This window comes from Lepus europaeus, chromosome 7 (assembly GCF_033115175.1).
Source record: "Lepus europaeus isolate LE1 chromosome 7, mLepTim1.pri, whole genome shotgun sequence".
NCBI classification, from domain to species: Eukaryota; Metazoa; Chordata; class Mammalia; order Lagomorpha; family Leporidae; genus Lepus; species Lepus europaeus.
Window position 1 is genome coordinate 59,623,605 of NC_084833.1, and position 16,728 is coordinate 59,640,332.

Below are 16,728 nucleotides of genomic sequence, written 5' to 3' on the forward strand. Positions count from 1 at the left end.
AATACCTTGGAATAAACTTAACCAAGGATGTTAAAGATCTCTACGAAGAAAATTACAAAACCTTAAAAAAAGAAATAGAAGAGGAACCAAAAAATGGAAAAATCTTCCATGCTCATGGATTGGAAGAATCAATATCATCAAATTGTCTATTCTCCCAAAAGCAATTTAGACATTCAGTGCATTACCAACCAAGATACAAAGACAGTCTTCTCAGATCTGGAAAAAATGATGCTGAAATTTATATGGAGACACAGGAGACCTCGAATAGCCAAAGCAATTTTGTACAACAAAAACAAAGCCGGGGTATCACAATACCAGATTTCAGGACATACTACAGAGCAGTAGTTATCAAAACAGCATGGTTCTGGTACAGAAACAGATGGATAGACCAATGGAACAGAATAGAAACACCAGAAATCAATCCAAACATCTACAGCCAACTTATATTTGATCAAGGATCCAAAACCAATCCCTGGAGTAAGGATAGTCTATTCAATAAATGGTGCTGGGAAAATTGGATTTCCACGTGCAGAAGCTTGAAGCAAGACCCCTACCTTTCACCTTACACAAAAATTCACTCAACACGGATTAAAGACTTAAATCTACAACCCAACACCATCAAATTATTAGAGAGCATTGGAGAAACCGTGCAAGATATAGGTACTGACAAAGACTTCTTGGAAAAGACCCCAGAAGCACAGGCAGTCAAAACCAAAATTAACATTTGGGATTGCATCAAATTGAGAAGTTTCTGTACTTCAAAAGATATAGTCAGGAAAGTGAAGAGGCAACTGACAGAATTGGAAAAAATATTTGCAAACTATGCAACAGATAAAGGGTTGATAAGCAGAATCTACAAAGAAATCAAGAAACTCCACAACATCAAAACAAAAAGAGATGGGCCACGGACCTCAATAGACATTTTTCAAAAGAGGAAATCCAAATGGCCAACAGACACATGAAAAAATGTTCAGGATCACTAGCAATCAGGGAAATGCAAATCAAAACCACAATGAGGTTTCACCTCACCCCGGTGAGAATGGCTCACATTCAGAAATCTACCAACAATAGATGCTGGAGAGGATGTGGGGAGAAAGGGACACTAACCCACTGTTGGTGGGAATGCAAACTGGTTAAGCCACTGTGGAAGCCAGTCTGGGGATTCCTCAGAAAACTGAACATAACCCTACCATACAACCCAGTCATACCACTTCTTGGAATTCACCCAAAGGAAATTAAACTGGCAAACAAAAAAGCCATCTGCACATTAATGTTTATTGCAGCTCAATTCACAACAGCTAAGACCTGGAACCAACCCAAATGCCCATCAACAGTAGACTGGATAAAGAAACTATGGGACATGTACTCTATAGAATACTATACATCAGTCAAAAACAATGAAATCCGGTCATTTGCAACGAGATGAAGGAATCTGGAAAACATTATGCTGAGTGAAATAAGCCAGTCCCAAAGGAACAAATATCATATGTTCTCCCTGATCGGCAACAACTAACTGAGCACCAAAGGGGAAACCTGTTGAAGTGAATTGGACACTATAAGAAACAGTGACTTTATCAGCTCTTGTCCTGACTGTTGATGTACAATGCAATACTTTATCCATTATAGCATTTTTTTTGTTCTAGTACTAGTGGTTGAACTCTGTAATTAACACACAATTATTCTTAGGTGTTTAAATTTTAACTGAAAAGTGATCCCTGTTAAATATAAGAGTGGGAAAAAGAGAGGGAGGAGATGTACAATTTGGGATATGCTTAAGCTCATTTGCCCCAAGTGATGGAGTTAGAAATATGCCAGGAGATTCCAATACAATCTCATCAAGGTGGCATGTACCAATGCCATCTCACGAGTCCAAGTGATCATCTTCAGTTCGCAATTGATCACACTGATAGGTCTAAGAGTCAAAGGGATCACACAAACAAGACTAGTGTCTGCTAATACTTACTGATAGAATCAGAAAGGGAAAGAAAGATCCAACATGGGAAGCGGGAGACACAGCAGACTCCTAGAATGGCAGATTCCTAAATAGCACCCTGGCCTCGGAATCAGCCCTTAAGGCATTCGGATCTGGCTGAAGAGCCCATGAGAGTATTAATCAATTTTTTAAAAATATCATGTAGGATCTCTGTCCTTAATGTGCTGTACATTGTGATTTAATGCTATAACTAGTACTCAAACAGTATTTTTCACTTGGAGTTGCTATGTGGGTGCAAACTGTTGAAATCTTTACTTAATATATACTAAACTGATCTTCTGTATATAAAGAGAATTGAAAATGAATCTTGATGTGAATGGAAGGGGAGAGGGAGCGGGAAACGGGGGGGGGGGGGTTGCGGGTGGGAGGGAATTTATGGGGGGGGAGCTATTGTAATCCATAAGCTGTACATTGGAAATTTATATTCAGTAAATAAAAGTTTTAAAAAAAAGTATGAAGGTCAGCTGTTTGGAGTAGGGTTCTTGTCAACCTATCAGGCTGCATAGCATTAGCAGGTAACTTTGTGTCCTGGAAACGCTGGTATATCCAAAGCTGATGACTAAAATAAGCAAAAAGTCAGACCTGGCCCACAGTAACCATGAGACTAATTTGCATGCAAAACCTATCACACTTGTAGTATCAGGAAACATGCAAATGTTCTCAGTTGTGAGTTGTCAGAGTAGCTACAAAATGCTTACCTTTGAAATAATTCTTTGAGAAACTTGTGCTATGGCATTCGCATGTAATTATGTGTATCCAAGTTTCTCATATTACAGCATGCAGCAGTCATTCTCATCTGTTTCAAACCTAATTAAAGATCCAGAGGCTCTCATACTCTCACAGCCATCTCTAGCCAAGGACTGATGCTCTCACTGAAGATACTCTTGGTCCAAGACAGTGCTGGCAGTAATCTATTCAATTACTCTGTAGTGTGTGTGCATATTCTCAGTTCCTCTTAAGAGTGTTTTCTCCTCCCTCTGGCACATGGTATTTCTATACATGGAGAGAATACTTCTCATCAACTCTTTTTTTTTAAATAAAAATATTTATTTATTTATTTATTTATTTGAAAGGCAGATTTTACAGAGAGGCAGAGAGAGAGAGAGAGAGAGAGAGAGAGAGAGAGAGAGAGAGAGATCTTCCATCTTCTGGTTCATTCTCCAGATGGCCACAACAGCCAGAGCTGTGCCGATCTGAAGCCAGGAGCCAGGAGCTTCTTCCTGGTCTCCCAGGTTGGTTCAGGGGTCCAAGCACTTGAGCCACCTCTACTGCTTTCCCAGGCCATAGCAGAGAGCTGGATAGGAAGTGGAGCAGCCGGGACTAGAATTGGCACCTATATGAGATGCTGGCACTGCAAGTGGCAGCTTTACCCACTACGCCACAGCACCAGCCCCCAACTCTTACTTTCCAGTATACTACCTTACCTCCTTATTTTTGTCTAGGATGACTCAAGACCTATAGGCCTATTAACAGATCACATAATAATTTTATAAGAAATGGTGTTCTGAAGATTCAGTTTATGCAGATGAGTTATAAATATTTTAAAAACTCTCAGATAATGCAAGATGCTGATTTGCAAGGATTACTGGAAGCAGCAACCTGTAGTCCAAGGATAAGATATGTTGAAGAAGATAAAAGCTTCATTATAATTTTATCATTGGTTCTTGAGGTACGTAGAGAATATTGTTACATCCTCTCCACAAAAAAGCCAAATATTTTCAGGCGGATCTGTTTGGTATTAATGCCATAGACCATGGGGTTGAGAACGGGAGGCACCAGGAGATAAAGATTTGCAAGTACAATGTGGACCTGAGGAGGTACTTGGTGACCAAAGCGGTGGGTAAAAAAAGAAAAAAAGGCAGGAATATAGAAGACAAGAATTACACAAATATGGGCTCCACAAGTGCTAAATGCTCGGAATTGGGCATCCTTGGAGGGCAGTCGTAGCACAGCCTGCAGGATCAGGACGTAGGAGGAGGCTATGAGGACCACATCCATTCCAGTGATTGAAAGTGCCACAGTGAGACCGTAAATGGTGTTGGGCTTGATGCTGGCACAGGCCAGCTTGGCTATACCCATGTGCTCGCAGTAGGTGTGGGGGATGATATGATGTCCACAGAAGGGTAAGCGTTCAATGAGGATGACAAAAGGGAAAACAAAAAGAAGGCCACGGATCACACATGCCAGACCAATCTTTCCAATCATGGCGGCATTGAGGATGGATGTATAATGAAGTGGACGGCAGATAGCCACATAGCGATCAAAAGCCATAGCCAGTAGAACAGCTGACTCTGTTGCAAAGACTGCATGCACAAAAAACATCTGAGTGAGACAGCCATGGAAGGAAATTACATGGTATTTGAGCCAGAAGATTGTTAGCATTTTGGGCAATGTGGTAGAACAGAGTATCACATCAGTGATGGAAAGTAAGCACAGGAAGAGGTACATCGGCTCATGCAGGGCTCTGTCCATCATGATAATGTAGAGGATGGTGCCATTGCCCACCAGAGCGAGGATATACAGGGAGCAGAAGGGGATGGCGATCCAAATGTGCTTGTCTTGCATCCCAGGGATTCCAAGTAAAATAAATGTGGAGGGGTGAAAGGCAGTGTCATTGTGGACAGTTGCTGAGTGCATAATGATACAGAAAACAGAGGCTTGATCTTCCTAAAATAATGAGAAAATTAAATTATGTAATCCTATATGCCATTTGTCCCTTCTAAATATCTATTCAAATTCTTATATTTCTTCCCCATCAATTCCCTCACTTCTTGAATGGATACTAAAAATAATTTTGTATCTACAGTGCCTACTTGCAGCACTTCCATCTTCCAATGAGGTTTCTACCTTATGTCTAAATATTCTAAAACACAGAATGCAATCAACTATAATGCATATATGACTTTTCTTTTTCTGTGCTGTGCAGAATGTCTGCATTAACCTTATCTAGTCTACGCGTCACCACTTTCCATTACATTCTGGCTCCTGGAATGCTGATTGATATGGAATGTATTAATGAACTCCTTCATCCTCTCACTTGTGGCTGTATCTGGCATGAGGAAACATCAACAGGAGTTTGGAAGTAGTGAGAAAAGTGAGATCAGGTGTTTATCACGTCAGCTCTCTCTCAGCAGGGCTACTGCAAGCTTGAAGCAACCCTGTCTAAATCACCTTTCTGCCTCTGTTTTGGTCAGGTAAACATATTTCTTCTTGTCCCTTCAGTTAAAGGACTGTAATGGTGTCTGCTGTCACTTACTCAGGGAACTTCCGAGCATTTATGACTTCCCATGTCTGTTAATGGTCTCTGTGTTATATTCTCCCCATGATATCTAATTTCATTGTTTCACTTGGATTCTAATATAATTACATGCAATGCTCTTCTTGAGCTTGCTCTTGCCTACCTATCCTGCACTATCTAGAATCACATTCCACTGTGTACCTCATGTTCCAGCCATATATTGGAGCTGAAGCATGTCTATAAGCATGGTTTCTTGCACCAGCATGCTTTTTCACATGGTCTTAACTGCACAGAAAAGTTGATTCCATTTGGTCAACTGTCAAGCTCCTAAAAATAATTTAAAAATCTTCTGAATATGTCTTTTTCTTTGAAGACCTTCTCTAAGGTCTTTCTCCATGCAAAGAGTATCTTCAATATGCCTCCCTTTAAAAATATAAAACTGCTTAATCATTATGTGTATGTCCATCTCCCCATTATACTGTGAAATTTCTGAGTATTATTTTCACTGTAGCCAGCACCTCTGCCTTACATACACCTCTGCCTTACATTAAGCCAACAAATAATATTTAATGAATAATTAATGAAAGATTGAATTTAGTAATTGATTATTTAACAGACTTAGGTAAGTGGCCATGTTTGAAAAATGATATTTCCTCTTGGGAGTGCTCCTTATGAATCAGGCAAGACAGTCTCTTGTTGGATCTGTGATGTGATTTCTATCATTTTTTTCACTATATACATTTTAAGAAATGTTCCTCCTCATCATCACATTTTAAGTACATTTATAATATAATCCAATATATAGAGTAAATTTCTGTTTTCTTGATTAGTCATATACATCAGTTTGATTTAAAAAAAAAAAAACCACAGATCTAGCAGTGTGTGTGTGTGGTACAGCAGGTTAAGCACTACTTGGAACACCATCTCATTTCTGACTGCCTGGGATCGAGTCCTGCCTCTCCTTCTGATCCAACTTCCTACTAACGTGCACCCTGGGAAGCAGCAGGTGGTGGGCCAAGTGCTTAATCCCAACTCAGGTGGAGTTCCTGGTTCCTGGCTTTGGCCTGTCCAGCCCCAGCTATTGTGGGCATTTGAAGGAGTTAACAAGAAGATGGGCTTTCTTGCTCGCTCGCTCACTCTCTTTCTGTCACTCTGCCTTTCAAATAAACAAAGAAATGTATAAATGAACTTTAAAATATATCTTCTCTTGTCTTCTTTAACAGCTTTAGAGTATGGTCACTTTAGGACCATGATCTCAAACATTGAGATCATGCCAAAAGGAACAGAGAAAAGAGAGAAAAAGCCTGAGGCCACCCCTGCCTTGGGAGACTCTGAAAGTGAAATCAGTCTCCATTCTTACCTTGCTGAAGTCCAGTCTTTAGAAGTCAAATATTCTTGTTTTTGGAAAGTGTACTAACATTAACTTCATCCACTCATTCTCTCCTATAAAGAATTTTAGAATGTGGTAGAACCTAAGATTGAATTAAACAGTTGTATAATGATTATACAGAATATTCTTCCTTCAATCCTCTGCTCATCTAAAACTGCATTATTAAAAGACCAACTATAATGCATTGAATTTTATTTATTTAGTAATTAGAATATGCATTTCTCATATACATTGCAAGTTTATATTAACATTGAAAATTGTGTAAGTTATAAAGTTTTTTGAGTTTTAATTTTAATATCTGTATTCTAAGGTCACGACAGTACAGTTTCCTGTCAGTTTTACTATAATTGCATATCTCCTTACATATGCAAAATTCAATTATATTTTTTTTCAGCAAAGTGAATTAAGTTTTTAATATTTAGTTTAAAATGAAACATTGTATTCATCCCCTTAAACTGCCAGATATATCTTTAAATAGAAATTCTGCGTCTTGGGGGCCGGCACTGTGGCACAGAGGGTTAACGCCCAGGCCTGAAGCACCAGCATCCCATATGGGTGCCGGTTCGAAACCCAGTTGCTCCACTTCCCATCCAGCTCTCTGCTAAGGCCAGGGAAAGCAATAGAAGATGGCCCAAGTCCTTGGGCCCCTGCACCCACGGGAGACCCAAAGAGGCTCCTGGCTCCTGGCTTCGGATTGGTGCAGCTCCAGCCGTTGCGGCCAATTGGGGAGTGAACCATCAGATGGAACACCTCTCTCTCTCTCTCTGCCTCTCCTCTCTCTGTGTAACTCTGGCTTTCAAATAAATAAATAAATAAATCTTCTAAAAAAAGAAATTCTGCATCTCATCATAAAACTATAACATCCAAATTCTTTTTATATCCTGTAAATAGCACATGATTATCTTTTTCTCTCATTCTCACATTGTCAATTATAATTTATAAAGTAAGTAATTGTAAATAACCATCACATTATAGACATTTTGGAGAAGTAAATATTTTTGGCTACTATCTTAGTAATATAAGAAGTTTTAAATTTGAATTTGAATTTTTTATAATTTTTATTCATATAAGCCAAACAAATTTCATGTATTTCACATATACAGATTTAGGAGCATAGTGATACTTCCTACTCTACCCTCCCTCCCACACTCTAACCCTCCTCCTTCCTTTCTTATTTTTTCTTTTAATTTTTACAATAACATACTTTCCATTTATTTTTGGACAAGCCAATGTGATATAATCTTGCCATTTAGTTAGGAAATAAGTTATGAAGCACCTGTAGTTCAATAATTCTATGATGCTTGACTTCCAAATGAGATACCCTGAAAATGACTACGTGGCAGTTACTTGTACATTTCTAGTGAGAGGGAATTTATGCTTGCTTGAAGCAACCACTATCAACTTCACACCCTCTAATTCTGAGAAGCTTTCTGTTTTCACTGAGTCAGCATTGATGATCAAAACCCACATTGAATCATTGTTTCTTTCAGTTTTACCAACACTTGTATTCTTCATAAGGTTGGTCTTTCATTTGATTCCTTTATCAGAAAAATGTTCAATGTTCTATTATGTACTATATTATTCTTTGAGGGATTTCATATATATAAAAGTGTAAGACCATTGATGCTCAATGATATAGTAACCTTATAAATAAGAAGATAGAATGAATAAACTACTATGCATAAAATGCTATAATGACGTATGCCAGGAAAAAAAAGTTACTTGAGCCAGTTCCTGCCCAGGGAAAGCTTCCTTGAGGGAGTGAATTGAGTCTCCAAATCTAAGTTTCCTTCAGGAGCTTTACACATTTCTTGTATGATTTGACTCCCAATGTTGTCACTTCCTGAAGCTCTCCTGCTATGGCCCAATCTGAAAAATAACAGATGAGAATCTAGATGTAGACTACCTGGGTTAAAGTCTATTGTCATCCACAGTTATATATGATTTGCTGCTCATAAAACTAAAGCATTGTTGGTTCTGTGTTTAGCTGTCCTCCTATAGATTCCTATAGACTTTTTCCAGCCACTTCTATTGTATTCAGTACTTTGGGATGGCTCTGTAAACAGATGAAGCCAATAATGTATAAACAGTACCAACTGAGAGAAAGTATGGTTAACTGAGGTTACTAAAAACAAAAAGCAATTCAAATCAATTGGCAATCTACAAAAAGAGTTAAATATTTTAAAAGCTATTTTTAAAATTGCTATATTGGTCTATTATGTTATGTTATATGTGTGTACATATTGTATGTCCACATGTCAAAATTTTATTAAGAATTTTATTTTAATTGGCTTATAGATAAGATTGTCCATAAATTTAAGCTGCAAAAATTAATTGAAGATACATTTTAATTTGTGTGACCTGAATCTCTGTATCATATGTTTTATACTTGTTGGTAGAAAGAAACTAAAAACATTTTTCAGGTCACCGAAGATTAGAGATGGGACTTGGGCACTCCCTTGACTTGCATCCTCTAGTCTGCTTTAACAAAAACCAGGAGGAAAAGAAAGCTAGGCATCAGAAGCAATGGGTGGTAGGCCTATTAATGGCTGATCTGTACAGTGATCTGCCCTCAAGGAGACCCAAAAGGCCAGTCTACTGCAGTGGCTTTCAATGTGGTAAGCCTGGGCCTCAGCAGAAGTCAACTTGTGAAGAGCCCTGGCAGCTCTGCCAAGAGTTGGATCACTGGAAATGGACCTGCCCTGGAGTCAAAGGATGCCCAGGTCAGAGCCACAGATCTTATTGGCTCTAAGCTGAAAAGCCCTTCACTCAGCCCAACTTCCAAAGGGACCACTGCAGCTGAGGGGATGGTCAAGTAGGGTCAGCAACATTGCAGGCAGAACTGTAAATTTCTTGTTAGAGATGCCACCTGCCTTTACCTGGCCAGCTCTCCTCCCAGGCCAGCTAGGTAATGAAAGTCAACAGAGTGCCTTCCTCTAGGAGGTTCACACCTCCCTTAGGATGTACCCCATGTGAAGAGATAGATAGGTCTGGGCCTCTTAACTTACAAGGCCTAAAGCCCAACAGATTATTATCAAGCCCCTTCTCTCAGGTTCTATTTGCCTCTCAATCAGAAAACTTAATTGTAGCTTAGACAGCACCTTTCTTAGCTCCTCTAATAATGACTCTGTCCTTTGTTCTAGACCCTGTCTAGCGCACTTGGGCCTCATTCCTTTGTAATCATAACTTCTACCTCCAATGGCTCTACTCCCAACCTGTGTGTACTGATGGTTCTCTTCCCCACTTAATGCTGTATAATTGTCCAGACCTGGTTAATGCCACTCTTAGGATCATTGGTTACTATCCTCACTCTGTCTTTTATGACCTTGTCTAAATATGATCAGAGTTGGCGAACTTGGAAGGCTTCCATTGCCTTGGCAACTCATGCCGAGAGCCTAGGGTGGTTACTGGTGCCATAAACTAGAGTGTCAATTTGTTGGGTCAATGTCAGGAGTCACTGTGCACTTGCTCCTCATGTGGGATCTCTGTCCTTAATGTGCTGTACATTGTGATTTAATGCTATAACTAGTACTCAAACAGTATGTTTCACTTTGTGTTTCTATGTGGGTGCAAACTGTTGAAATCTTTACTTAATATATACTAAATTGATCTTCTGTATATAAAGAGAATTGAAAATGAATCTTGATGTGAATGGAAGGGGAGAGGGAGCAGGAGATGGGAGGGTTGCAGGTGGGAGGGAAGTTATGGGAGGGGGAAGCCATTGTAACTCATAAGCTGTACATTGGAAATTTATATTCATTAAATAAAAGTTAAAAACTAAAAAAAGAAACTAAAAAAAAAAAAAACAAAAGATGGCTCTCTTCCAGTTGTAAACTAGCCATTTTACCTTGACCAATTTTCTTATTACCCTCTCTCCTCAGTTTCCTGATATAACAGATAACAATATTTCACAGAATATTTGATTAATGAGTAATTCACTGAGAAAAAACTCATATGCATATAATCTAGTCTCTGTAGCAGAATGCACATTAGCTATAACACTAATTTTTCTCATAATTTTGAAATCTCTAAATCCATTTCTCTATGTATTCATCTGTTAAAAGGAGGAAACTTCATTTAGTTCTTCAGGTGGAAAGCTATATTGACCTTTCTTCAGTCCATAATCTGAGGATGAGGACACTGTGGTCTCACCCTTTTCTTAATCAAGGACTCTCTTCACAGATATCCAAGACTAGTCCTCAATTTACTGTTGAGTGAATTCTCACAAGATGTGAAATAGGATGGTTCTCCAACAATCCTAATGTTATTGAATTCCTCTCATTAATTTCCCTGTGATCAAAGAACCATTGTGGCATTTGGGGACCTTCAACTCTGAATGGCAAGTTTGTACTATGTTGCCACTAAGATAAGAGTAAGAGTGAAGCAATACTTACCTTATTTCTATTAAAGGAACAGCTTCTATTAAGGTGTTTAGTGAGGCAGTCATTTGATGTTGCCATGGATAAAACAAAACTTGAGGATTATGTAGCAAGGATTTCTATTTTTATGTAGATGAACTTCTAGGACTGCTTATACTAAGAAAATTAAGTTTGAGTGGGGGGAGAGGTGATTACCAGCTGTGCTCAGACATCAGTGAGATGGAATGTCAAATGGGTTGCTGATCTTCCAAGCTGTCTGGAAATACTGTGAGGGTCCTAGATTGCTCATTACTGAACAAATATGGCTTCATTCCAGTCTTGCTAGTCTGACTGATATGAGAGTGAGAATTAACTATTCTGCTTCCCTAAAGTGATGATTCCACTGACTCTGTATCAACATCATACTGCATAACTTATTTATATACAGAAAAGATTATTTTAAAAAGAGCAAAGAAACTCTTTTCTCATCATTGTTTCATGAAAGACTGATCCTAGAGATCCATCTGACTGTGCTGCCTTATGCCCACAGGAAAATAGTAAGAGACTGAAACCTCTACAACAGAAAAGATTCAGGTGCAAAGCAAACAACTTACTGATGATAATTTTAGGTACACATTAAGGTTACTCAAATACCTGCAGTATTCAAGGAATTATAGTTTGTGTAATAAAATTAGGGGGCAGTCCTAAATGGCCTCTATAGTAGCCAAGGACACCAATGCCTTTGTATGATATGATCTCTTTCTTTCGTTTCCTAACACTGTCCCTGGCTTTGCAGACTGCCTTCAGCTTTGTTTTTTTGGTTTTCTGTCCATCTCAATCATGTAACACTCACCCAGCTTCAGTGCTCTGCAGCCCTACAGAAGACTTGATCCAGCACAAGTAGTATAGTTCCTGAATCTGAAATCTGGTCTCATTTATCTCCATCCTGAGAAGGTGTTTGTAGACCAGGGAGACTGTGCTGTAACTCAGAGCACCAGTGGTCCCAGATGTCAAATGCAGAGGTGAATTTATAAATAAGATCTCTGGAGAGATGTACTAGTCATGTCAGGGTCTTCTTCTAAAGGCTGAACATTTTTTTTTAAATATTCAAGCAGAAGAGGTCACTGTGGTCCTGCACAAAGAGATCTCATCTTTAGACAAAAAGTGTGGTCAGATTTTGTCATACTGTTGGGACTAGTAATTCAGAGAGAAGGGGGAAGACAGTACATGAAGATGGAATGGGAAGAGCTATATCCTTAGTTGGAATTTGCACAGCTCCTTTGGTTTCCTAATCTAGCATCAATCAGATCATCATCTGTTTGAAAGAACAGAATCTAATCTGAGTTTCTCTAGGTTGGCCTTAAGTTTAATATTCTCTTTTCCTTTAACATTCTGTATCTTTATTAAGGCCATTCTTTGTCTTTTCTGCTTCAACTTGTTATACCAGAGGATAAGCTGCTCAGTCAAAAGGGCTGCTAATTATGGTTCAGGGTAAAGAGGCACATTTTCCTCATAATTCACAGAGAAAAATGACATATTGAAAGTTTTTGATACACAAGGCAGTAGTGTAGAGAAAGGGTGGTCATCGCTGAAGATATATCCTTGTTATTCATCATCATAATGAAAATATGCAATTTTTATCATTTTATTAATTTATGAGAGGGAAAGCAAGAGGGAGAGAGAGAGAAGGGGAGAGAAAGAGAGAGATTGAGAGAGAGAGAGAGTCCAAACCTCTAGTTTATTCCCCAAATGCCCCGTACTCAAACCAGGCTTCTTCTGTGGGTGGCAGGAACCTGACTACTTGAACCACCACCTGCTGCTTTCCAAGATGCACATCAACAGGAAACTAGAATCACTCCAATGTGGAATACATGTATCCTAAGTGTCATTTTATCCACTGTGGCAGACATTTGCTCCATCTTAATGGCAATATGTAAAGCTATGTGTCTAATGAGATCCAAATAAAGTGAGTATATAGAAAGGAAGTCTAAACCCTAGTATGTAGAGGTTATACGAAGAAGAGGAACCAGTGAAGGAGTTGAATAAGGATAGCTGTTAGGAGGAAAATGTTGAAGTCAAGTGAATACAATAAAATGAGGAAATGTGCATAAAAAATATTTAAAAGTATACAAAATACTGCTGATAGAGCAAGGAATAAGAGGACAGAGATCAGTGTTGTAACAACTGGAATTATTATTAACTTAGACAAGAATGGAATTATGCAATAGTAATATGAAATTTGGTAGAGAAAATGGGTGAGAAGAATTAGAAAACTTAAATGATTCATCCAAGGAGTTACACAGCAAAAGAAATTAGAGAATTAGGGGTAATAGCTAGAAGGGAACTGGGGTCAAGTGATAATGTCAAAAGAAATATTATGAAGTGTTTATGTTCCTGGAGAAAGATCCAATAAAAAGTGAAAACTGATCATTCAAAAAGTTAGGCCCATAGTTTCAGCAACAAAGTGGGTGGAGAGTGAGAATTAGTTAGGGTTGCTGTGTTGCTGAAAACCACAATGAACTGTGGGGGGTGCTGAGAGGGAGATATGTTTGGGTGGGGGAGAAAGACACATTTGGAATGCAAGGAAAAGTGAGCTCTGCCTGTCCAGTTTTCAAATAAAGAAATAAATAAAATTTTAGGATGTCTGAATTTTAGATTAAATGTCTGAAATTTAGGCTATTAATAATTTTCACGCATTGTATAAATACAAATTCTAAGGTATTTCCAAGAAGTTAACTAGATGAGGTAGAGAGATCAAGATCTTTGGAGGAAAGATCAGAGTGATGACAATCATATTGTCTGAGTTATCTTTTGTTGTATTACAAACTAAACAGAAGGAAAGTAATTTTAAAAAGTAATTTATTATTATTATCTCATTATTCTGTGGATTTACTGGAGTCAGCTGAGCATTTCTCACTTTGGGGCATCTCTCTCGTGTAGCAATAATGATATTTTTATTGCAGTCGTAGTCATCTCCAAACTTGACTAGAATTGGTGTAGCTGATGCTAGCTGTTAAGTAGGAGCTCAGTCAAAGCTGCAAACCACACAACCTCTCCGTTTGGTTTGGAATTCTTGGCTGACTGTATACTAGAGAGTGCAGAAAATAAATGTTCAATGACACCAATGAGGAAGTTGTAAGATTTCTTTTTTAAAATGAGTTCTTTATTTGACAGAATGACACAAACATTTAAATAGCGAGCGAGCAAGAGAATCTTGCATCTACTTCACAAATGGTCACATAAGCTGGGGCTGGGCTAAGTGGCAGCCAGGAGGCCAGAAAGCTGGAACTTCATCCAAGTCTCCCAGGTGGAAGGTAGGGACCCAATACATGGGCCATTTTCCACTGCTTTCCCAGGCACAGTAGGAGGGAGTTAGAACATAAACAGAGAGTAGCATGCACTTCAATTTGCACTCTGATATGGGATTCCAGGGTGACAAGTTGGGGCTTAGTTTGCTACACCACACTGCTGGTTCCTGTTGTTTCTTATAACTTGCCTCAAATATCTTGAAATGTCACATTTATTTTTCAAAGAAGTCACTAAGGCCATCCCAGAAAAAAAAAAAAAAAAGGAAAGGAATTAGACTGTGTCTCTTGGGAGAGCAGCAAGGTCATATGGCAGCAAACCAAATGGGATGCAAAATATCATTTCTAGTCTCTTTGGTAAACCAAACCTGCACTAGTCTACCCTTGAATCATAATAATACATACCACCTCCTGCATCAAAAATACACTCACCTTTTCTCTAAGATGTCAAAATCTCCTTTGCACTATGGAATTAATTCAAAACCCATTTGATCTCATTCTCTAAATCAGGACAAAGTAAGAATATTTTCTTTTAGTTCAGTTTCTTGTACATAGCTCTTTGAATATTATTTCTCTTAACTTGAAGACCTGTGAAGTAAATAAATGAGTTATCTACACTTAGATAGAAAACATATAATAGTGATGCAGAAGCAGGATAAATGCAATAGATACTAAACTGTAAAATAGTGAGAGTCATATAAGAGTCACACTTTCATTATAATTCTAAAATACAGCCAGAAGTACATCATCAGTGTCTTAATAAGGACCCATTCCTGCTTCATGGGAATGAATGTCTAAGATGGCTTACTGATATGTCTGGTAGTTTGGCATTTATTATTCGCTCTTGGCTGAGATCTCAGTTGGGAACATCTACTAGAAAATTTAGAGACGAATCTTCCATGTTACCAGGGATGCTTACATCATAGCAGTTGGGCTCCAAAAGGAGCCTACTAAAATCAAATATTTTAAAAGACATGTAAAAGTTACAAAGATTTTTATGACCTAATCTCTGGGGTTCCGAGATTAGGAATGCTACTCCCATTGAATGCTATTTACCAAGAAATCCTTGGGCCAAGTTCCTATTCAAGAAATGGGGGAAACTGGATTCAAACTATCATGGGAATGACAAAAAGTTCAAACTACAGAAAAACAGGAGATAGAAGATATTGTGTTGGCCATGTTTGTAAAATAAACTCTGCTACATCAAGTTATTAAATAATCATTTATACAACTAAAATCACTAAGAAACATGACAAAATTTTGTTTTTTCAGAAAATTACATTGTGTCAGAAGCCAAAATTTTTTTAAAGAAGCTAGAGTAACCCAGGCTGGGAAGATAATTGCAACAAGGAGATAATTGATCTTGTTTTTTATGATAGGAGAGTTAAAGTTGGGACAAGTATGGATGAATACTATCAGTCAAGAAGCAGTTGTGTAGATGACAAAAGAAAGTTGTTATTTCTGGACCCAGAAAGTCAATTAAAAACCATGTCTAGGACAAAGGACCACACTTGTCCAATTGAGAAGAAACCAAGATCCCTTAATATCAGAATCATCTGCAGAATTATTAAAGAATGAAGAGATCGTCTGAAGCAGGACACAGTCTGGGATTTGGCATTTTTCTTAAGTTCCCCAGGTGACTCTTACACTTATTAAAGTTTGAGGACTGCCTTACATAATTAATTTTTTGGAGTATTCTTTAAGAAAGAGTAATCTTTTGCTGTTATCTTTATCAGTTCTCCCCCTGGAAATTTCCCTACAAATTTTCCCAAATTGTGAAGTCTTACCTTACCTTTTTGAAGCCTGTTATAAGAAAAATCTGTCTACATTATTTATGATTAAAGCAATTTCATATATCTTGGAAATCATATCTCAAAATTATATAAACATCTCCTTCCAGTAACCAGCATTGTGGAGTGGTGGGTTGGGCCACCATCTGCATTGCCAGCATCCCATGTGGACACCAATTTGTGTCCTGGCTGCTCTGCTTCCAGTCCAGCTCCCTGTTAATGCACCTGGGAAAGCAGCAGAAGATGGCACAAGTGCTTGAGCTCCTGCACCCATGTGGAAGACCCAGATGGAACTCCTCACTCCTGGATTTAGCCTGGCTCAACCCTGGCTGTTGTGATCATTTGAGGAGTGAACCATGGGATGGAAGATTTCTCTCCTCGCCTCTGCCTTTGTCTCTCCCTCTTTGTAACTCCACTTTTCAAATAAATCTTTTTAAAAAAATCTTCTAAATATCTTTTCAGGTAAATATGTATTCTTCCACTTTTATTTTTTATCTCTTGACATCTACCTGCTCATCTTGGTTCATCTCTTGCTACAAGCCATAGTAGATTTTGGGTTTTATATAAATTAGAGATTCCAGCTTTTAAAAAATTAGAAGTACTACAAAATCAATACAATTACCTGTTTTTTTTTTCCAAGCTCTTAGCCTCGTG

The 16,728-nt window shown here is 38.3% G+C and overlaps 1 protein-coding gene across 1 annotated transcript; it reads right to left on the bottom strand.

The window, feature by feature from the left end:
* Positions 1-3,679: 3,679 nt before the first annotated feature.
* Positions 3,680-4,630, bottom strand: LOC133763791 (olfactory receptor 52D1-like). The gene has a single exon (XM_062197531.1). It carries the CDS (start codon positions 4,628-4,630, stop codon positions 3,680-3,682), a length of 951 nt encoding a protein of 316 aa, XP_062053515.1.
* Between the last annotated feature and the right edge of the window lie 12,098 nt (positions 4,631-16,728).

Bases quoted from the DNA above. Each gene is read 5' to 3' on its own strand.
- LOC133763791 (XM_062197531.1), bottom strand. From the start codon at position 4,630: ATGCACTCAGCAACTGTCCACAATGACACTGCCTTTCACCCCTCCACA.